Raw genomic sequence first — 22,650 nt, 5'->3', positions numbered from 1 at the left:
TAAACAATACAGTATAAAAATGTCAAAATTGAAATTGGAAAACGAACCATAATGAATAAAAATATAAAAAAGACAAATATGCATATATATATATATATATATATATATATATATATATATATATATAGATATATATATATATATATATAGATATATATATATAGATATATATATAGATAGATAAACACATTAAATGATTATTAAATGATTGACATCTGTACATTTGTTTCTGAAATGAGTCTCAATTGTGATTTAAAGACTTGTTGAAAACAGATAAAATCTCTTTACATGTAAATAAACTAGTTTTAGTTCTGACATTTTTAACAACAGTGTTGATTTATTATCACTAATTTATACATTTTTATTGATTTATACTATTATATAATATATATATATAATATAATATATACTATTCATATTGAGTCAAATGATCAAAGACGTCAGATTCAGCTGTTTGATAACAACTTTTATACTTTAAATTGAAATAATTTAACAAATTCTTTATTGTCCTGAAATAAAAAACTCCACTAGAGACCAGCAGGAGGCAGAAGATCACCATCAGATGAAGATTTAAACACTTAAGAAGAAAGCTTCAGAGTTTACAGACTGAAAATAAAAACTAAAACCTGTTTGGAGATAAAACAGTGACACTTAACTAAAATATCAAAAATAAAAAATGGCATTGAAACAAAAAGTTTTTGCACTGAAAAATTAAAAAAATAAATAAAAAAACATTACAATCTCACAATCATGTTATTTTATTGGTTATATTTTTATTCATTATGGTTCATATTTCAATTTTTCCATTTTGTTGATGTCTGTCTTTTTTCAATGAGTTTTTATTTTCAATAATAATTCAGTTAACTGTCACTGTTTCAGCTCCATAAACGAGCAGCCAATCAGAGAGGAGATACAGAAACCAGCCAATCAGAGAGGAGATACAGAAACCAGCCAATCAGAGAGGAGATACAGAAACCAGCCAATCAGAGAGGAGATACAGAAACCAGCCAATCAGAGAGGAGATACAGAAACCAGCCAATCAGAGAGGAGATACAGAAACCAGCCAATCAGAGAGGAGATACAGAAACCAGCCAATCAGAGAGGAGATACAGAAACCAGCCAATCAGAGAGAAGCAGAGAGAATAATTTTCATTTTTTAAACTAAAGTCTGGACTCTTTTTACAAACTGCAACATACTCAGCCAAGAAGTTAGCTAAGTAGTTAGCTTAGCAAGCTGCTTAGCAAGCTATTTAGCTAACTATGTAGCCAAGAAGTTACCCAATTAGTTAGCTTAGCAAGCTACTTAGCTAAAAAATGGATATGGGTCATTTTTGCCCCATTGCATTAAAATAGTGACACAAAAAGGGATTTTATAAAAAAAAAAATGAATAAAGGGAAACACAAAATTAGAATGTATGATGATCAAAAACAAACTTATTGAAGAAAACCTGGAATACTGAATGATGAAGATAATTTATTGCAAAGATATAGAAGATAAAAAGCCTGTCGGGTCACTTTAGACCATGTTGGGCATCAAAGGTTTAACAAGAAAACTGGAACCAAAACAAACTACACAAAAGTTTAACTTTCTATTTTTTTTAAATTTTCAGTCAGAAGAGAAGAAACGACAGCAGATCAACGTTGGATTTGTTTGTTTATTGTGTTCAGGGTCGTAACAGCTCGTTTCATCAATCAACAACATGACGATCAGATAAACAACAACAACAACAAGAACATGACGAGGTGTTAAAGTGCTGAGGCTCCGCCCCTCGTCGACCAGCTGACCAATAAGCTGATCGATCAGCTGATTGATCAGCTGGTCCGTAGTGTGAGTCGGGAGCTGACGAGGTATTTTATCTCCCAGACACGTTTTCTTTCTTTAAAAAACTACAAAATCAGTCTTTGTCTTCTGGTGCTTCGAGCACCGTGATTGGCTGTTAGATGGAGCACCGTGATTGGCTGTTAGAGGCTACAGGAAACGGTAATGCCCCGCTAAAATAAAATGACTAATTACACGTATAAATAAAAGTTTTAAAAGGTAAAAACGGAATCAAACGTTTAAAGTGATTGTTGCAGTCGCTCGGCCGTCTGAAATGATTTGGATTCTTCATCGTTGGTTATAAAAACAGACCCTGACGATCAATCAAGAGAAGAAGAAGAAGAACTCAGCAGGAAGTCTGAACTCGTTCAAGTTTCTTTGACTCGGCGTCCGGCGCCGCCGCCGTCGCAGGAATCACTTGCATTGAGTGGCGTGAGGCGGCAGGAGGCTCCGCCCTCTAATCAGTATGACATCACGGCGGGAGGAGGTTTCCTCGCCGCCGCGGGTCGAGTCTTTAGCACGCCGCCACGCGGTCACATGACGCTCTCCCTCAGCGTGGCCCCGCCCTCCGCCGCCGCCGCGGCACCGCCGCTCAGCGTGGCGATCTCGATGGCCACGTCTCGCCGCCTCACCGAGTCTTTGGAGTGATAGTCGTCACTCTGGTCCTTCGCAAAGTTCACAAACACCTGAAACACAAAACACCAACGAAGAAGATCAGCAGGAGGACTGGACTTATTTATATATAAATATATTTATTAATGTCTGTGTGTGTACCTGGTCTAGGTGGTCTAGGTGTGTGGTTACCTGGGCCAGGGTGGTCTAGGTGAGTGGTTACCTGGTCCAGGTGGTCTAGGTGTGTGTACCTGGTCCAGGTGATCTAGGTGAGTGGTTACCTGGTCCAGGGTGGTCTAGGTGTGTGTACCTGGTCTAGGTGGTCTAGGTGTGTGGTTACCTGGTCCAGGGTGGTCTAGGTGAGTGGTTACCTGGTCCAGGTGGTCTAGGTGTGTGGTTACCTGGTCCAGGTGGTCTAGGTGTGTGTACCTGGTCCAGGTGGTCTAGGTGTGTGGTTACCTGGTCCAGGTGGTCTAGGTGTGTGGTTACCTGGTCCAGGGTGGTCTGGGTGTGTGGTTACCTGGTCCAGGTGGTCTAGGTGTGTGGTTACCTGGTCCAGGGTGGTCTGGGTGTGTGGTTACCTGGTCCAGGTGGTCTAGGTGTGTGGTTACCTGGTCCAGGTGGTCTAGGTGTGTGGTTACCTGGTCCAGGGTGGTCTGGGTGTGTGGTTACCTGGTCCAGGTGGTCTAGGTGTGTGGTTACCTGGTCCAGGTGGTCTAGGTGTGTGGTTACCTGGTCCAGGGTGGTCTGGGTGACGGAGTAGTCCTCTATCCTCAGCGTGTCCTTGTTGGTGGACAGGATGTTGAAGATGTGGGTGAGGGAGGTGAGGGAGGAGGGCAGCTGGTACTGCAGCATGTTCCGGTGTTTCTCCTTCAGCGTGGAGCCGCTCAGCTCCGACTCGATGAACTTCATCACCGGCTGGAGGTCGGCGTCAGGACCCGCCACCCGCAGGATGATGGTGTAGCCGTCCCCGAACCTTTATTACATGTTAATAACACGTTTATTACAGGTATTACACCCGTAGGATGATGGTGTAGCCGTCCCCGAACCTTTATTACACGGTTATTACATGTTAATAACACGTTTATTACAGGTATTACACCCGCAGGATGATGGTGTAGCTGTCAGTTATTACACTGCTAATACCCTGAACATATATCCTGAATATATACCCTGAATATATATCCTGAATATATACCCTGAATATATACCCCGAATATATGACCTGAATATATAACCTGAATATATACCCTGAATATATACCCTGAATATATACCCTGAATATATACCCTGAATATATACCCTGAATATATACCCTGAATATATACCCTGAATATATACCCTGAATATATGACCTGAATATATAACCTGAATATATACCCTGAATATATAACCTGAATATATAACCTGAATATATACCCTGAATATATAACCTGAATATATACCCTGAATATATACCCTGAATATATGACCTGAATATATAACCTGAATATATACCCTGAATATATAACCTGAATATATACCCTGAATATATAACCTGAATATATACCCTGAATATATGACCTGAATATGTATACCCTGAGTATATATACCCTGAGTATATATACCCTGAATATATGACCTGAATATGTATACCCTGAGTATATATAACCTGAATATATACCCTGAATATATAACCTGAATATATACCCTGAATATATGACCTGAATATGTATACACTGAGTATATATAACCTGAATATATACCCTGAATATATAACCTGAATATATACCCTGAATATATACCCTGAATATATAACCTGAATATATGACCTGAATATATAACCTGAATATATACCCTGAATATATAACCTGAATATATAACCTGAATATATAACCTGAATATATACCCTGGATATATAACCTGAATATATGACCTGAATATATGACCTGAATATATACCCTGAATATATGACCTGAATATGTATACCCTGAGTATATATAACCTGAATATATACCCTGAATATATAACCTGAATATATACCCTGAATATATGACCTGAATATATAACCTGAATATATACCCTGAATATATACCCTGGATATATAACCTGAATATATACCCTGAATATATACCCTGAATATATGACCTGAATATATACCCTGAATATATGACCTGAATATATACCCTGAATATATGACCTGAATATATATCCTGAATATATGACCTGAATATATATCCTGAATATATAACCTGAATATATGACCTGAATATATAACCTGTCAGCTGCAGGTTTATTCCCTCTGATTAATAATTATTTTAAAGTTTTCTGTGTGTTACCTGTTCTTCAGGTGTTGGACGCTGCCCAGACATCTGAACCTGCCGTTCACCATGATGGCCATCCGGGTACACAGAGCCTCACACTCCTCCATGCTGCACACACACACACACACACACACACACACACACACACACACACACACACACACAGTTAACATACACACTTTAGAAAACCTCGCAGTATCTGAGGACACAAACATCTACCTGTCCTCAGGTGAGTCTGTCCCCCAGTGTCTCACCTGTGTGAGTGAGGACAGTGAGGACAGTGGGGACAGTGAGGACAGTGAGGACAGTGGGGACAGTGGGGACAGTGAGGACAGTGGGGACAGTGGGGACAGTGAGGACAGTGGGGACAGTGGGGACAGTGAGGACAGTGGGGACAGTGAGGACAGTGGGGACAGTGAGGACAGTGAGGACAGTGTCCTACCTGTGGGACGTGAGGACGACGGAGCGTCCCTCCTTGATGATGCTGTGGATGCAGTTCCAGAGGGCGCGGCGAGCCTTAGGGTCCATGCCGGTGGTGGGCTCGTCCTGGAGAGGACAGACAGGTTCAGGTGGGACAGACATGTTCAGGTGGGACAGACAGGTTCAGGTGGGACAGACAGGTTCAGGTGGGACAGACAGGTGCTGCAGGGCTGCAGTACAGGTCATAAGCCCCGCCCCCTGGTGTTTATATGCTCTGCCTCTGTTTTTTTACTTATTTTTTTTAATTAGAAGTTTCCGTTTCGTCTCACAGTGAAAACTCCTACAGGTCACATGACCCGTGTGTGTTTGTGTGTGTGTGTGTGTGTGTGTGTGTGTGTGTGTGTGTTACCAGGAAGACGACGGGCGGCGCTCCGATCAGCGCCATGGCGGTGGACAGCTTCCTCATGTTCCCTCCGCTGTAACTTCCTGCTGCTTTATCAGCGTATTTCACCAGACCCAGCTTCCTGATGCCCCACTCCGCCACCTGTCAATCAAACCACAACCTGTCAATCACACACCATAACCTGTCAATCAAACCACAACCTGTCAATCAAACACCACAACCTGTCAATCAAACCATAACCTGTCAATCAAACCACAACCTGTCAATCACACACCACAACCTGTCAATCAAACCACAACCTGTCAATCACACACCACAACCTGTCAATCACACACCACAACACCATCCTCAGTGTCCTGTGCTTATTGTAAACAAACCAGCATGCTAACTGTACACAAAGTGTCGTGTGCTTATTGTAAACAAACCAGCATGCTAACTGTACGTAGAGTGTCCCCGCTTATAATAATATAATAGTAAACTGTTAATAATAGTGATGATGATACTATTGGTAACCGTGATATGAAATTTTCATACCGTTACATCTCTAGTGTGTGTGTGTGTGTGTGTGTGTGTCTGTGTGGGGACCTACGTCACAGACTTCCTTCTCGGGGACGCCCCTCAGCACGGCGTACAGCTCCAGGTGTTCTCTTCCTGTCAGCAGGTCGTTGATGGAGTCAAACTGAGGACAGTAGCCCATGTTCTGGTGAACCTGATCGATCTCCCTCAGGATGCTGCAGACACACACACACACACACACACACACACACACACAGTTTATTAACGAGCTCAACGAGGTCGACGGTTCTCCTCAGGTTCCACTGCATCCTCACATGAAGCTGCCGTTACCACGACAACAACAACAACTACAGCTCTGTGGCCTGTGTGACCTTTGACCTCACCTCTTCCCGGCCAGGAAGGCCTCCCCGCTGGTCACCAGCGTGTCTCCAGTCAGCATCTTAAAGGTCGTCGTCTTTCCGGCGCCGTTAACCCCAAGCAGCCCGAAGCACTACACACACACACACACACACACACACACACACACACACACACACACACACAGTTAATATTTATCATATAGAAGTGAGGTGGACTCAGTCATTTATGTCTGTAATTTGTTTACTGGTTGTTGTAGACAAAGGTTATTATTTAACGAAAACTAACAAAATAACGAAAACTAGAATTGAAAAAACATTTTCGTTAACTGAAGTAGAGAAGTACAAGAGTGTGTGCGTGTGTGTGTGTGTGTGTGTGTGTGTGTGTGTGTGTGTGTGTGTGTGTGTGTGTGTGTGTGTGTGTGTGTTCTCACCTCTCCAGGTGGAATCCCGACACACAGTCGATCAACGGCCGGCTTCTGTTTCCTCTTAAACACCTGCAGACACACAAACAAACAAACTGTGTGACTCAATGCAACATGAACACCTCTATAATATATATAATCTATATAAACCTATATAATCTATATAAACCTATATAAATCTATATAATCTATATAAACCTATATAATCTATATAATCTATATAAATCTATATAAACCTATCTATATAAACCTATATAATCTATATAATCTATATAAATTTATATAATCTATATAATCTATATAAACCTATATAATCTATATAATCTATATAAACCTATATAATCTATATAAATCTATATAATCTATATAAACCTATATAATCTATATAAACGGGTTAAAGGTTAAAGTAGAACTGGTACCTTGGTGAGCTGTCTCAGCTCCAGGATGTCTCCGTGTCCCAGGCCGTGGACGATCCTCTGTCTCTCCCGGGCCACGTCCTCGTCCTCGTCCCCCAGAGGACCCAGCTTAGTGAGCGTACTGACCGGCCTGCACACACACACACACACACACACACACACACACACACACACACACACACACAGGTGAGACTTTTATTCTGAAAGATACTTTTTATAGTTAATGAGAAGAAAACCATCCTGTGTGTTCTGGCGCCTCCAGTGGACAAACTGAGACACTACAGCTGCTTTAACTGTGTGTGTGTGTACCTGTGTGTGTGTGTGTGTGTGTGTGTGTGTGTGTGTGTGTAACTGTGTGTGTGTGTATAACTGTATGTGTGTGTGTGTACCTGTGTGTGTGTGTGTACCTGTGTGTGTGTGTACCTGTGTGTGTGTACCTGTGTGTGTGTACCTGTGTGTGTGTGTGTGTGTGTGTGTGTGTGTGTGTGTACCTGTGTGTGTGTGTGTGTACCTGTGTGTGTGTGTGTGTGTCTGTGTGTGTGTGTACCTGTGTGTGTGTGTACCTGTGTGTGTGTGTACCTGTGTGTGTGTGTGTCTGTGTGTGTGTGTGTGTACCTGTGTGTGTGTGTGTGTGAGTGTGTCTGTATGTGTGTGTATACCTGTGTGTGTGTGTGTGTGTGTGTGTGTGTACCTGGGTTTGATACAGAAGCGGTACTGGATGAGGACGGTGATGATGAAGAAGACCACGCCCTCCATCGCCATGGCGAACAGGTTCTTGCCGACCATGTCCCACTCCAGCGGTGAGCGGAACCGGTTCTCTCCTGGAACACACGAACGCACCGTCAGGCCACGCCCACAGGAAGTGACATACGGACTGACTTATCAGAATAAAGTAGCGTTACCGAATCTCTCGAGGGCGTCGGCCATGGCCTGGTTCTTCACCATGTCGATGAGGCCGCGGCCCAGACAGAAGTGAGGGAAGATCAGCAGAACGTTCTTCAGCACGTCGTTGATGCCCCCGATCTCCTGCAGGAAGCACACCGCCACAATAAGACTCTCACACCGCCACAATAGGACACTCACTGGGTAAAAGCTTCAGAATAAAGCTCACACTCACTGGGTCTCTCACACCTTCAGAATAAAGTTCCCTCAATGTGTCAGCCCTTCAGAATAAACCTCCCTAAGTGTGTCAGTCCTTCAGAATAAAGCTCAGTGTGTCAGCCCTTCAGAATAAACCTCCCTAAGTGTGTCAGTCCTTCAGAATAAAGCTCAGTGTGCCAGCCCTTCAGAATAAAGCTCAGTGTGTCAGCCCTTCAGAATAAAGCTCACTCAGTGTGTCAGCCCTTCAGAATAAAGGTGTCTCAGTGTGTCAGCCCTTCAGAATAAAGGTGTCTCAGTGTGTCAGCCCTTCAGAATAAAGGTGTCTCAATGTGTCAGCCCTTCAGAATAAAGGTGTCTCAGTGAGTCAGCCCTTCAGAATAAAGGTGTCTCAATGTGTCAGCCCTTCAGAATAAAGGTGTCTCAGTGTGTCAGCCCTTCAGAATAAAGGTGTCTCAGCCCTTCAGAATAAAGGTGCCTGAGCCCTTCAGAATAAAGGTGCCTGAGCCCTTCAGAATAAAGGTGTCTCAGCCCTTCAGAATAAAGGTGCCTACGTTGTTCCCGAACAGCTCCATGACGAAGGTGGAGATGCTGCCGTTGATGCCGATGAGGATGTTGACGCTGGTCAGAACCACGTAGGCCGTGCTGGGGATCTTAAAGAAGAACGAGGCCGGATACATGAGGGGCGTGATGGACCAGCTGAGGGACAGACAGACAGGCAGACAGACAGGCAGGGTCAGAGGTCAGTCTGAGACAGGATTACTATTATTATTAATTACTATTATTATTAATAATGTTATTGTTATCAGTGTTAGTGGTGTTGTTGTTGTTAGTGTTGTTGTTGTTAGTGTTGTTGTTGTCTGACCCGTAGAGCAGCAGCAGCAGGGCGAGGACCGGCAGGTTGGTGGAGGAGACGTACGCTTTTTGTTGGAAACACACGAAGATCAGAACGACCAGCGTTGCCGGGACGACGTAGTTACACTGTAGACACACACACACACAGTTAATATTTATCAACAGGATCGTCTCAATAAATCAGAATATGATGTAAAGTCTATTTCAGTAGTTCAAGTATTGATCATATAGACGACAGACGGTTCAGACATTTACACATTTAATACATTCACATTTAATGAGACACTGAATCTTTGGTGAGAGTGTGTGTGTGTATTAGTGATGTGTGTATTGATGATGTGTGTATTAATGATGTGTGTATTGATGATGTGTGTATTGATGATGTGTGTATTGATGATGTGTGTATTAATGATGTGTGTATTAATGATGTGTGTATTAATGATGTGTGTATTGATGTGTGTTGATGATGTGTGTATTAATGATGTGTGTATTGATGTGTATTAATGATGTGTGTATTGATGATGTGTGTATTAATGATGTGTGTTGATGATGTGTGTATTGATGTGTATTAATGATGTGTGTATTGATGTGTATTAATGATGTGTGTATTAATGATGTGTGTTGATGATGTGTGTATTAATGATGTGTGTATTGATGTGTATTGATGATGTGTGTATTAATGATGTGTGTATTGATGTGTGTATTAATGATGTGTGTATTGATGTGTGTATTAATGATGTGTGTATTGATGTGTGTATTAATGATGTGTGTATTAATGATGTGTGTATTGATGGGTATTAATGATGTGAGTATTGATGATGTGTATTAATGATGTGTGTGTTGATGATGTGTGTTGATGATGTGTGTATTAATGATGTGTGTATTGATGTGTATTGATGATGTGTGTATTGATGTGTGTTGATGATGTGTGTATTGATGTGTGTTGATGATGTGTGTATTGATGATGTGTGTATTAATGATGTGTGTATTGATGTGTATTAATGATGTGTGTATTGATGATGTGTGTATTAATGATGTGTGTTGATGATGTGTGTATTGATGTGTATTAATGATGTGTGTATTAATGATGTGTGTATTAATGATGTGTGTATAAATGATGTGTGAATTAACGATGTGTGTATTAATGATGTGTATTGATGATGTGTGTATTGATGTGTGTTGATGATGTGTGTATTAATGATGTGTGTATAATTGATGTGTGTATTGATGATGTGTGTATTAATGATGTGTGTATTAATGATGTGTGTATTGATGTGTATTGCTGATGTGTGTATTGATGATGTGTGTATTGATGTGTGTTGATGATGTGTGTATTGATGATGTGTGTATTATTGATGTGTGTATTGATGATGTGTGTATTAATGATGTGTGTATTAATGATGTGTGTATTGATGATGTGTGTATTAATGATGTGTGTATTAATGATGTGTGTATTGATGATGTGTGTATTAATGATGTGTGTATTGATGATGTGTGTATTGATGTGTATTGATGATGTGTGTATTGATGTGTGTATTGATGATGTGTGTATTATTGATGTGTGTATTGATGTGTGTATTATTGATGTGTGTATTGATGATGTGTGTATTATTGATGTGTGTATTGATGTGTGTATTATTGATGTGTGTATTGATGTGTGTTGATGTGTGTATTGATGTGTGTTGATGATGTGTGTATTGATGTGTGTATTGATGTGTGTTGATGATGTGTGTATTGATGTGTGTATTGATGTGTGTTGATGATGTGTGTATTGATGATTAATGATGTGTGTATTATTGATGTGTGTATTGATGATTAATGATGTGTGTATTATTGATGTGTGTATTGATGTGTATTGATGATGTGTGTATTGATGTGTGTTGATGATGTGTGTATTAATGATTAATCATGTGTGTATTATTGATGTGTGTATTGATGTGTATTGATGATGTGTGTATTGATGCTGTGTGTATTATTGATGTGTGTATTGATGTGTATTGATGATGTGTGTATTGATGCTGTGTGTATTATTGATGTGTGTATTGATGTGTATTGATGATGTGTGTATTGATGATGTGTGTATTGATGTGTGTTGATGATGTGTGTATTAATGATTAATGATGTGTGTATTATTGATGTGTGTATTGATGTGTATTGATGATGTGTGTATTAATGATTAATGATGTGTGTATTATTGATGTGTGTATTGATGTGTATTGATGTGTATTGATGATGTGTGTACTGATGATGTGTGTATTGATGATGTGTGTATTGATGCTGTGTGTATTATTGATGTGTGTATTGATGTGTGTTGATGATGTGTGTATTGATGATGTGTGTTGATGATGTCACCATGTCCCAGATGAAGTTGGCGCTCCAGTACAGCAGCGGTTGGACTCCACTGATGAACTGCATGTGTTTGGCCTTGCTGACTCGTTCCTGGATCAGAAACACCACAAAGCTGGCGGGGACGAAGGACATGGCGAAGATCACACAGATGGACACCAGGACGTCCACCGAGGTCGTCACCCTGGGACACGAGACACGAGACACATGGGGACAAAGAGACGGGTCAGACACCCAGCTGGTCTCCACGGGTGATGTCAGAGGTGTGATGTCATAGTGGCGTGATGTCATAGTGGCGTGATGTCAGAGGTGTGATGTCAGCGATGTGATGTCAGAGGTGTGATGTCAGAGGTGTGATGTCATAGTGGCGTGATGTCAGAGGTGTGATGTCAGCGATGTGATGTCAGAGGTGTGATGTCAGAGGTGTGATGTCAGGGGTGTGATGTCACAGCGGGAGGTATGATGTCAGAGGTGTGATGTCATAGCGGCGTGGTGTGATGTCATAGCGGCGTGGTGTGATGTCACAGCAGGTCAGTGTGATGTCACAGCGGGTCAGTGTGATGTCATGGCGTGTGACTCACAGGGCCACCTGGCTCAGCTGCTCCTTGGTGAGGTTCAGCGGGTGGTTGAAGGCTCTGATCCCGTACAGGTGAGGGTCTCTGTCTGCAGGTAGATTCGCCCTCAGGATGCCGTTGTTCATCACGTTGATGAAGGCGCCGATACTGTGCCAGCCTTTGTTGTTGAACCAGATCTGAGGAGGAGAGGACGGTCAGTCGGGTTGGTGAACAACAACAAACTTGAACGCCTCGCGGCTCCGATCAGCTGATTCTCACCTTCACGTTGTTCTTCGTGTCCAAACCGTTGATGAAACCAGACAAACTGTCGAGGAAACGATCCGCTGCCGCGCCCTGAAACACATACACACACACACACACACAGGTCACAACCAGCAATTACTTTAAGTAACTGATTAATTCATCGATTAACTGTTAACAACAACAACGTTAACAAGACTAACAACAACACTTACAACAACAACGCTAACAACAACACTAACAACAACAACCAATTAACTGTTAATTAACCAATTAACTGTTTTGTGTCTGAGCTGGTTGTGAATAAAGTTTCGACCTTTTGTAACTCAAAGATCTTGCGGACGCGTTCGATGGCGTCGTCGACCTCATTGGCCGGCGGGAGGACCTGCGTGCTCCGGGCGCCCAATGAGAATCCTCCGTACCTGCAGAGACACATCATGTGACCAACAGGAAGCAGTCTGACTTTCAGAATAAAAGCACAAGAGAAGAATGAAAAACACTCACCTGAACTCGTTCACCCAAACTTTATTCTTCAGGCTGAAAACAGACGAGACGTTAGTACTTGTATACTTGTGTACTTCTACTGCAGTGTGTGTATTTGTACTGCAGTGTGTATTTGTACTACAGTGTGTGTACTTGTTCTGCAGTGTGTGTACTTGTACTACAGCATGTGTACTTGTACTACAGTGTGTGTACTTGAAATGCAGTATATGTACTTGTAGTACAGTGTGTGTACTTGTACTGCAGTGTGTGTACTTGTACCTCTTGCCGATGATCTCAGCGTATGTTTTCACCAGGTAGTCTGAGATGTTTCTTCCTGTCAGGTTCTGTAGAGAGTCTGTGGCGCTCAGCTTCATCTGAACAACAACAACAACAGCAACAACAATAAAACAACATGTCTAAATGTTTATATTTTTATTTATATATAAAGTGTTTCTGCGTCTCTGACCTCGGGCGGCGGCAGCCCTCCGGCTCCCGGCGGACAGTCCGGCAGCATCTTCTTGTTGCCGTGGCAGCTGCAGGAGCACGCCGGGGACGGGTCCTCCATGGTCCAGTTCCCCGAGCTGAACAGCTGCTGGACGCTCTCAGGGACGTCCGGCGTCCTCCAGTCCTCGTCCCCCATCGTACAGGGAGCGTCCCTGAGGACGGACGGGACTTTAAATAAACTCATTATATCCAGTTTATTTATCATCAGTAACAGTTGTTTACTATTTATTGTTGTTTATTGAAGACGTGTGTCTCACGGTATGGGGTGTCCGTCCATGCAGCGTGTCCCCAGGCCCGGAGCGTCCAACAGGGCGCTCAGTAACCTCTGCATGTTGGCGTCTCCGGGGGCGTCGTCACTGACACACAAACAAACAAACAAACACACAAACAAACAAACAACAACACAAACAAACTCAGTTCAGTGTTTCTACTGGTTTTATTCAAGTTATTGAATATTTAAAGATCTAAAGAATTTATTACGTTGAAAGAAAAACCTGAACATGTGAAGACAGAGAGGACAGACAGAGGACAGACAGAGGATGGGGACAGACAGAGAACAGACAGAGGACGAGGACAGACAGAGGACGGGGACAGACAGAGGACAGACAGAGGACAGACAGAGGACGGGGACAGACAGAGGACGGGGACAGACAGAGGACGGGGACAGAGGACGGACAGAGGACAGAGATAGGACTGGGACAGAGGACAGACAAAGGACGGGGACAGAGGACAGAGATTGGACAGGGACAAAGGACAGACAAAGGACGGGGACAGAGGATGGGACAGATAGAGGACAGAGGACGGGGACAGACAGAGGACGGGGACAGACAGAGGAGGGGGACAGAGGACGGACAGAGGACAGAGATAGGACTGGGACAGAGGACAGACAAAGGACGGGGACAGAGGACAGAGATTGGACGGGGACAAAGGACAGACAAAGGACGGGGACAGATGATGGGACAGACAGAGGACAGAGGACCGGGACAGAGGACGGACAGAGGACAGAGATAGGACGGGGACAGAGGACAGACAGAGGACGGGGACAGACAGAGGACAGGGACAGAGAGAGGACGGGGACAGAGAGAGGACAGAGAGAGGACGGGGACAGAGGACGGGGGTAGAGGACGGGGACAGAGGACGGGGATAGAGGACGGGGACAGAGAGAGGACGGGGACAGAGGACGGGGACAGAGGACGGGGACAGAGAGAGGACGGGGACAGAGAGAGGACAGAGAGAGGACGGGGACAGACAGAGGACGGGGACAGAGAGAGGACAGAGAGAGGACGAGGACAGACAGAGGACGGGGACAGAGAGAGGACGGGGACAGACAGAGGACAGACAGAGGACGGGGACAGACAGAGGACGGGGACAGAGAGAGGACGGGGACAGACAGAGGACGGGGACAGACAGAGGACAGAGAGAGGATGGGGACAGACAGAGGACGGGGACAGACAGAGGACGGGGACAGAGAGAGGACAGAGAGAGGACGGGGACAGAGAGAGGACGGGGACAGAGAGAGGACGGGGACAGAGAGAGGACGGGGACAGACAGAGGACGGGGACGGTACCTGATGAAGGTGACCTGGTCCTCGTACATCCAGGGCTGCAGCTCCAGACTCGGGTATTTTCCAAACGGAGGGACGATGAGACTGAAGACGAGAGCGATGCAGACGAAGACGGCGGGGAGGACGATCTGCGGGACGGACGAGACGTCGATGATCAACACGTTTCTGTTCCTAAACGTTGAACAATAATAAATAAAGAGGAGTCGTCTGGTACCTGAGCGAAGAAGCCTTTCCTGGAGCGGCGAGCGTACAGGAAACGCTTCCACATCAGAGCCACAAACTGCTGCCGCCGCAGGCTCCACCCCCTCACCGCCACCGAGCCCTTACCGCCAGACGCCTGCAGCCAGTCTGTCTCACGGCACTCTGCTGCAGGGACAGACAGACAGGGGACAGACAGGGGGACAGACAGACAGACAGACAGACAGGGGGACAGACAGACAGACAGGGGACAGACAGAGAGACAGACAGACAGAGAGACAGAGAGGGGATGCAAATCACATGTTATTCTTCACATCTTACAGAATGTTTTGTGTAATATATATAATACATAAATAAAAGGTAAATAATGAAGGTAAATAAAAGGTAAACAAAGGTAAATAATGGTAAATGAAGGTAAATAATGAAGGTAAATAAAGGTAAACAAAGGTAAATAATGGTAAATGAAGGTAAATAATGGTAAATGAAGGTAAATGAAGGTAAATGACGGTAAATGAAGGTAAATTAAGGTAAATAATGGTAAATGAAGGTAAATAAAGGTAAACAAAGGTAAATAATGGTAAATGAAGGTAAATAATGGTAAATGAAGGTAAATGACGGTAAATGAAGGTAAATTAAGGTAAATAATGGTAAATGAAGGTAAATAAAGGTAAACAAAGGTAAATAATGGTAAATAAAAGTAAATGAAGGTAAATAATGGTAAATGAAGGTAAATGAAGGTAAATAATGGTAAATGAAGGTAAATGAAGTGGTTACCTGGGTCTCCCTCGGACTCGTTGCCCTCGTTGTTGTCGTCCTCTGTCAGCGGCCTCAGGCAGCTCTGAGTGTCTCCGCCTCCGAAGGCGTGCGTCCTCCGACGCCGCGGGACAGGAAGTGTCCCGTCTGCACACACACACACACACACACACACACACACACAGGTCAGGACTTGTTGATGGACTATATCTCCTGGTGGTGTTGGGGTCGGGGGTCAGAGGTCACCTGAGGGTACTTCGGTGTCGACTCCGTTATCTTCGGCCACTTTCAGGAAGATCTAGAGAGAGAGACTCAGGGTGAGACCTCCTGTTTGTTTGTTTGTTTGTTTGTTTGTTTGTTGTTTACAGGCCGGGCGGCGGGGACTCACCTCCTCCAGCGTGGTGTCCGACACGCCGTAGCTGGAGATGCCGAGGTCGGGCAGCCTCAGGTCCAGGTCCCTGAACAGCTCCACGAAGGCGCCGTCCTTGGCGGCGCTGTACGGCAGCACGTAGGTGAGCTCGTGTCCCAGGTCCTCCACCAGCCGGGCGGCCGGGACGTGGCACAGGATCAGCCCAGACACCAGGGACACGTCCGGAGGCACGAAGGGGACCGTGGACGCCGCGGGGACGTTCTCTGAGGACGGAGACATGAGACAAGGTGAGACAGGTGAGACACTCTGCAGGGGAACCAATCAGACGCTCCGCAGGGACTCACGCTCACCGATGGTCGCTGCCTCACTTTCATGATCGCTGCCGAGTCCAGCGTCACTGCTGCTGACGGACGCAGACTCCTCCTCCTGGGGACAGAGACACGGTCAGGGGACAGACACGGTCAGGGGACAGAGACACGGTCAGGGGACAGACACGGTCAGAGGACAGAGACACGGTCAGGGGACAGACACGGTCAGGGGACAGAGATATGTCAGGGGACAGAGACACGTCAGGGGACAGAGGACAGACTGAAGACAGACTGAAGACAGCCTCGGAGGACAGACTGAAGACAGACTCAGAGGACAGTGAGGACAGCGAGGACAGAGACCTTCTTGAAGGACAGGTTGCTGGAGGAGTTCCTTGCGGAGCTGAGGGAGGCCTCCGGCTCCTTCTTGACCAGGGTCAGGTAGTATCCGTTGCCCAGCTGGTTCTTCAGGTAGAGGGAGGAGCCAACGCAGCAGAGCTTCCCGTGGGAGATGATGGCGATCCTGTCCCCCAGGATGTCCGCCTCGTCCATGTGGTGAGTGGACAGGATGATGGTGCGTCCCTGCCGGTACTTCAGCAGCAGGTCCCAGATCCCGCGGCGGGCGTACGGGTCCACGCCGGCCGTGGGCTCGTCCAGGATCACCACCTTGGACCCGCCCACGAAGGCCAGCGCCACCGACAGCTTCCTCTGCATGCCGCCGGACAGCTCGCTGGCCCGGGACGTCCTCTTGTGGGGGAGACCCGTGTCCCTCAGGATCTGCTCGATCTCACCCTTCACCTGCTGCTCAGACAAACCCTTCAGACGGCCGTAGAACCAGATGTGCTCCTCTACCGTCAGCCTGGAGGGGACGGGGACGGGGGGACGGGGACAGACAGAGGAAAGAGAGGGACGGACAGGGGGACAGGGAGGAACAGACAGGGGGGGAGACAGGGACATGTTCAGATAAGTAAACAAATGGTTAACCAAACAAATAAAACAGAAACAAAAGGCAAATAAAACTGCATAAACCAGGATACAGACAGAGGACAGACAGAGGACAGACTGAGGACAGACAGACTGAGGACAGACTGAGGACAGACAGGCTGAGGACAGACAGACTGAGGACAGACAGGCTGAGGACTCACATGCTAAAGAGGACGTTGTGTTGGGGACAGACGCCCAGACTCTGTCTGATGGCGCTCAGCTCGGTCCGGATGTCTCTGCCCAGGATGTAGGCCGTCCCCGAGGTCGGCGGGAAGAGACCGGTCAGGATGGACCTGCAGGGACACGGGACAGGATTATAGACTGGACCGGGACCTGTCCCTCTGTCTCTGTCCCCCGGACTCACATGGTGGGGGTCTCTACAACTCTGTTATGATGTCCCTGTCTCTCTGTCCCTGTCCCTCTACCCGTCCCTGTCCCCATCCCCGTCCCTCCCCGTCCCTGTCCCTCTACCCATCCCCGTCCCTCTCTGTCCCTGTCCCTCTACCCGTCCCTGTCCCTCTACCCGTCCCCGCCCCTCTCTGTCCCTGTCCCTCTACCCGTCCCCGTCCCTCTCTGTCCCTGTCCCTCTACCCGTCCCCGTCCCTGTCCCTCTACCCGTCCCAGCCCCTCTCTGTCCCTGTCCCTCTACCCGTCCCTGTCCCTCTACCCGTCCCCATCCCTCTCTGTCCCTGTCCCTCTACCCGTCCCCGTCCCTCTACCCGTCCCCGTCCCTCTCTGTCCCTGTCCCTCTACCCGTCCCTGTCCCCGTCCTCACATGGTGGTGGTCTTGCCGGCCCCGTTGTGTCCCAGGAAGGAGGTGATCTGTCCCTCGTAGAAGCCGAGTGTGAGTCCGTCCACGGCGAGCTTCTTGCCGTGTCTGTAGACCTTCACCAGGTTCTCGATGAAGACTCCGGGCTGTAGGTGGGTCGGCTCCTCCTCCATACACACCGCTGCAACACAGGAAGTCTCTTTCACATTAAAAGCCTCAGCAGACGCGGACAGGGCGTCTGGGGGACGCATTGTCTCAGTGTCTCACCTGCAGCGTTCCCCTTCCGTCTCAGAGGGACTTTACCCGACTTCTCGTCTGTCTCTCCGAACCAGTAAGACTTGGTGAAGGGGAAGAACCAGGGACGAGGGATCCCGTACTGACCTGGGACACGGAGACACCGGGGACACAGAGACACAGAGACACCGGGGACACAGAGACACAGAGACACAGGGGACACGGAGACACCGGGGACACAGAGACACCGGGGACACAGAGACACAAAGACACCGGGACACAGAGACACCGGGGACACAGAGACACCAGGACACAGAGACACCGGGGACACAGAGACACCAGGGACACAGAGACAGAGAGAAAGACAGAGGACACATTAATATGTTGTTTATAACACTGAATCTGTCCCGTTGTGGGACTATTGAAGGAATAACTGATTTGATTTGGGTCCAGGTCCAGGTCCTGGTCCTGGTCCAGGTCCAGGTCCTGGTCCTGGTCCAGGTCTGGTTTCTGACCTGGGAAGACGGCCTCCAGGTACCAGGTGAGGAGTCCGTAGAGGACGGAGTCTGCGTACATCATGATGATGGCCGTCCTCAGGCTGAAGTCGTCCTCCTCCAGCGGGCTGGACACCAGGTTGGACCACTGGATGCCCACGCCCTGCTCCTCAAACAGAGCAAAGTACTCACAGCCGAACCCGAACGCCACGGGGGACAGGAGGCTCTGAGGGGACAGGTGAGAGGGACAGGTGAGGAGGGACAGGTGAGGAGGGACAGGTGAGAGGGACAGGTGAGAGGGACAGGTGAGGAGGGACAGGTGAGGAGGGACAGGTGAGGAGAGACAGGTGAGGAGGGACAGGTGAGGAGGGACAGGTGAGAGGGACAGGTGAGAGGGACAGGTGAGGAGGGACAGGTGAGGAGGGACAGGTGAGGAGAGACAGGTGAGGAGAGACAGGTCAGGAGGGACAGGTCAGGAGGGACAGGTGAGGAGAGACAGGTCAGGAGGGACAGGTGAGGAGAGACAGGTGAGGAGGGACAGGTGAGAGGGACAGGTGAGAGGGACAGGTGAGGAGGGACAGGTGAGGAGGGACAGGTGAGAGGGACAGGTGAGAGGGACAGGTGAGGAGGGACAGGTGAGGAGGGACAGGTGAGGAGAGACAGGTGAGGAGAGACAGGTCAGGAGGGACAGGTGAGGAGGGACAGGTGAGGAGAGACAGGTGAGGAGGGACAGGTCAGGAGGGACAGGTGAGGAGAGACAGGTCAGGAGAGACAGGTGAGGAGGGACAGGTGAGGAGAGACAGGTGAGGAGGGACAGGTGAGAGGGACAGGTGAGGAGGGACAGGTGAGGAGGGACAGGTGAGGAGGGACAGGTGAGAGGGACAGGTGAGAGGGACAGGTGAGGAGGGACAGGTGAGGAGGGACAGGTGAGGAGAGACAGGTGAGGAGAGACAGGTCAGGAGGGACAGGTGAGGAGGGACAGGTGAGGAGAGACAGGTGAGGAGGGACAGGTCAGGAGGGACAGGTGAGGAGAGACAGGTCAGGAGAGACAGGTGAGGAGGGACAGGTCAGGAGGGACAGGTGAGGAGAGACAGGTCAGGAGGGACAGGTGAGGAGAGACAGGTGAGGAGGGACAGGTGAGAGGGACAGGTGAGAGGGACAGGTGAGGAGGGACAGGTGAGGAGGGACAGGTGAGGAGAGACAGGTGAGGAGAGACAGGTCAGGAGGGACAGGTGAGGAGGGACAGGTGAGGAGAGACAGGTGAGGAGGGACAGGTCAGGAGGGACAGGTGAGGAGAGACAGGTCAGGAGGGACAGGTGAGGAGAGACAGGTGAGGAGGGACAGGTCAGGAGGGACAGGTGAGGAGAGACAGGTGAGAGGGACAGGTGAGAGGGACAGGTGAGGAGGGACAGGTGAGGAGAGACAGGTGAGGAGAGACAGGTGAGAGGGACAGGTGAGGAGGGACAGGTGAGGAGGGACAGGTGAGGAGAGACAGGTGAGGAGAGACAGGTGAGGAGGGACAGGTGAGGAGGGACAGGTGAGGAGAGACAGGTGAGGAGAGACAGGTGAGGAGAGACAGGTCAGGAGGGACAGGTGAGGAGAGACAGGTCAGGAGGGACAGGTGAGGAGAGACAGGTGAGGAGGGACAGGTGAGAGGGACAGGTGAGAGGGACAGGTGAGGAGGGACAGGTGAGGAGGGACAGGTGAGGAGAGACAGGTGAGGAGAGACAGGTCAGGAGGGACAGGTCAGGAGGGACAGGTGAGGAGGGACAGGTGAGGAGAGACAGGTGAGGAGGGACAGGTCAGGAGGGACAGGTGAGGAGAGACAGGTCAGGAGGGACAGGTGAGGAGAGACAGGTGAGGAGGGACAGGTCAGGAGGGACAGGTGAGGAGAGACAGGTGAGAGGGACAGGTGAGAGGGACAGGTGAGAGGGACAGGTGAGGAGGGACAGGTGAGGAGAGACAGGTGAGGAGAGACAGGTGAGAGGGACAGGTGAGGAGGGACAGGTGAGGAGGGACAGGTGAGGAGAGACAGGTGAGGAGAGACAGGTGAGGAGGGACAGGTGAGGAGGGACAGGTGAGGAGAGACAGGTGAGGAGAGACAGGTGAGGAGGGACAGGTCAGGAGGGACAGGTGAGGAGAGACAGGTCAGGAGGGACAGGTGAGGAGAGACAGGTGAGGAGGGACAGGTCAGGAGGGACAGGTGAGGAGAGACAGGTGAGAGGGACAGGTGAGAGGGACAGGTGAGAGGGACAGGTGAGGAGGGACAGGTGAGGAGAGACAGGTGAGGAGAGACAGGTGAGAGGGACAGGTGAGGAGGGACAGGTGAGGAGGGACAGGTGAGGAGAGACAGGTGAGGAGAGACAGGTGAGGAGGGACAGGTGAGGAGGGACAGGTGAGGAGAGACAGGTGAGGAGAGACAGGTGAGGAGGGACAGGTCAGGAGGGACAGGTGAGGAGAGACAGGTGAGAGGGACAGGTGAGAGGGACAGGTGAGGAGGGACAGGTGAGGAGGGACAGGTGAGAGGGACAGGTGAGAGGGACAGGTGAGGAGGGACAGGTGAGGAGGGACAGGTGAGGAGAGACAGGTGAGGAGGGACAGGTGAGAGGGACAGGTGAGGAGGGACAGGTGAGGAGGGACAGGTGAGGAGAGACAGGTGAGGAGGGACAGGTGAGGAGAGACAGGTGAGGAGGGACAGGTGAGGAGAGACAGGTGAGGAGGGACAGGTGAGGAGGGACAGGTGAGGAGAGACAGGTGAGGAGGGACAGGTGAGGAGGGACAGGTGAGGAGGGACAGGTGAGCGGCGAGCTTACGGCGAAGACTTTGGCGCCGAAGCCGATGTAGTCCTGCCAGGCCACACAGAGGACGTAGGGCAGGTAGAGCGTGAAGTAGATGATCCCGCCGCACGCCGCCGCCAGGTTGGCGCGGGCGAACGCCGTGCTGAGCAGGAAGCACTGCATGATGGTTACCACGGCGAACGAGCCCATGAACAGGAAGACCACGCCGGGGTCGCTGTACGGCAGCAGGTTCCCCTTCTGGAGACACAGACAGGTGGACAAGAGTTTAACATTTAAAGACACATGTAGAGATATAAGAATGAAATATAAAAAATAAGACTAGAAACAAGCAGATAAAAGACTAGAAACTAGCAGAGAAAAGACTAGAAACTAGCAGAGAAAAGACTAGAAACTAGCAGAGAAAAGACTAGAAACAAGCAGAGAAAAGACTAGAAACTAGCAGAGAAAAGACTAGAAACAAGCAGATAAAAGACTAGAAACAAGCAGAGAAAAGACTAGAAACTAGCAGAGAAAAGACTAGAAACTAGCAGAGAAAAGACTAGAAACAAGCAGAGAAAAGACTAGAAACTAGCAGAGAAAAGACTAGAAACTAGCAGAGAAAAGACTAGAAACTAGCAGAGAAAAGACTAGAAAGAGGTTTGTTCCTAATATGTAATAAAGACTCTGTGTGATTATTTATGGTTTGTTTCTAATAAAGACTGTGTGATTATTTATGGTTTGTTTCTAATAAAGACTCTGTGTGATTATTTATGGTTTGTTCCTAATATCTAATAAAGACAGTGTGATTATTTATGGTTTGTTCCTAATAAA

At 47.9% G+C, this 22,650-nt stretch overlaps 1 protein-coding gene across 3 annotated transcripts in view; it reads right to left on the bottom strand.

Annotated features, from left to right (window-relative positions):
• Positions 1–1,641: 1,641 nt before the first annotated feature.
• LOC131981467 (phospholipid-transporting ATPase ABCA1-like) overlaps positions 1,642–22,650 on the bottom strand; it is a 51,640-nt gene continuing 30,631 nt past the window's right edge. For 2 of the 3 annotated variants that reach the window (XM_059345742.1, XM_059345740.1), the window contains exons 16-48: positions 21,856–22,077; positions 19,064–19,268; positions 18,582–18,695; positions 18,321–18,495; positions 17,707–17,838; positions 16,925–17,420; positions 16,601–16,682; positions 16,275–16,519; positions 16,133–16,184; positions 15,908–16,033; positions 15,150–15,301; positions 14,939–15,063; positions 13,629–13,727; positions 13,334–13,523; positions 13,147–13,241; positions 12,889–12,921; positions 12,701–12,806; positions 12,403–12,477; positions 12,151–12,320; positions 11,576–11,753; positions 9,234–9,349; positions 8,923–9,067; positions 8,173–8,296; positions 7,962–8,091; positions 7,274–7,400; positions 6,864–6,926; positions 6,457–6,563; positions 6,147–6,288; positions 5,564–5,698; positions 5,177–5,280; positions 4,750–4,842; positions 3,164–3,407; positions 1,642–2,505 (exon numbers count right to left, since the gene is read on the bottom strand). In XM_059345742.1, the coding sequence (XP_059201725.1) occupies positions 2,353–2,505; positions 3,164–3,407; positions 4,750–4,842; positions 5,177–5,280; positions 5,564–5,698; positions 6,147–6,288; positions 6,457–6,563; positions 6,864–6,926; positions 7,274–7,400; positions 7,962–8,091; positions 8,173–8,296; positions 8,923–9,067; positions 9,234–9,349; positions 11,576–11,753; positions 12,151–12,320; positions 12,403–12,477; positions 12,701–12,806; positions 12,889–12,921; positions 13,147–13,241; positions 13,334–13,523; positions 13,629–13,727; positions 14,939–15,063; positions 15,150–15,301; positions 15,908–16,033; positions 16,133–16,184; positions 16,275–16,519; positions 16,601–16,682; positions 16,925–17,420; positions 17,707–17,838; positions 18,321–18,495; positions 18,582–18,695; positions 19,064–19,268; positions 21,856–22,077 (4,755 nt within the window). In that variant the 3' untranslated portion in view covers positions 1,642–2,352. The remainder of the gene's footprint in view (positions 2,506–3,163; positions 3,408–4,749; positions 4,843–5,176; positions 5,281–5,563; positions 5,699–6,146; positions 6,289–6,456; positions 6,564–6,863; positions 6,927–7,273; positions 7,401–7,961; positions 8,092–8,172; positions 8,297–8,922; positions 9,068–9,233; positions 9,350–11,575; positions 11,754–12,150; positions 12,321–12,402; positions 12,478–12,700; positions 12,807–12,888; positions 12,922–13,146; positions 13,242–13,333; positions 13,524–13,628; positions 13,728–14,938; positions 15,064–15,149; positions 15,302–15,907; positions 16,034–16,132; positions 16,185–16,274; positions 16,520–16,600; positions 16,683–16,924; positions 17,421–17,706; positions 17,839–18,320; positions 18,496–18,581; positions 18,696–19,063; positions 19,269–21,855; positions 22,078–22,650) is intronic. The other variant, XM_059345743.1, reaches the window with a different exon arrangement.

This window comes from Centropristis striata, chromosome 12 (genome assembly GCF_030273125.1).
Source record: "Centropristis striata isolate RG_2023a ecotype Rhode Island chromosome 12, C.striata_1.0, whole genome shotgun sequence".
NCBI classification, from domain to species: Eukaryota; Metazoa; Chordata; class Actinopteri; order Perciformes; family Serranidae; genus Centropristis; species Centropristis striata.
Note: the sequence above shows the minus strand (reverse complement) of the source record. Positions and strands in the feature narration are given on the sequence as shown.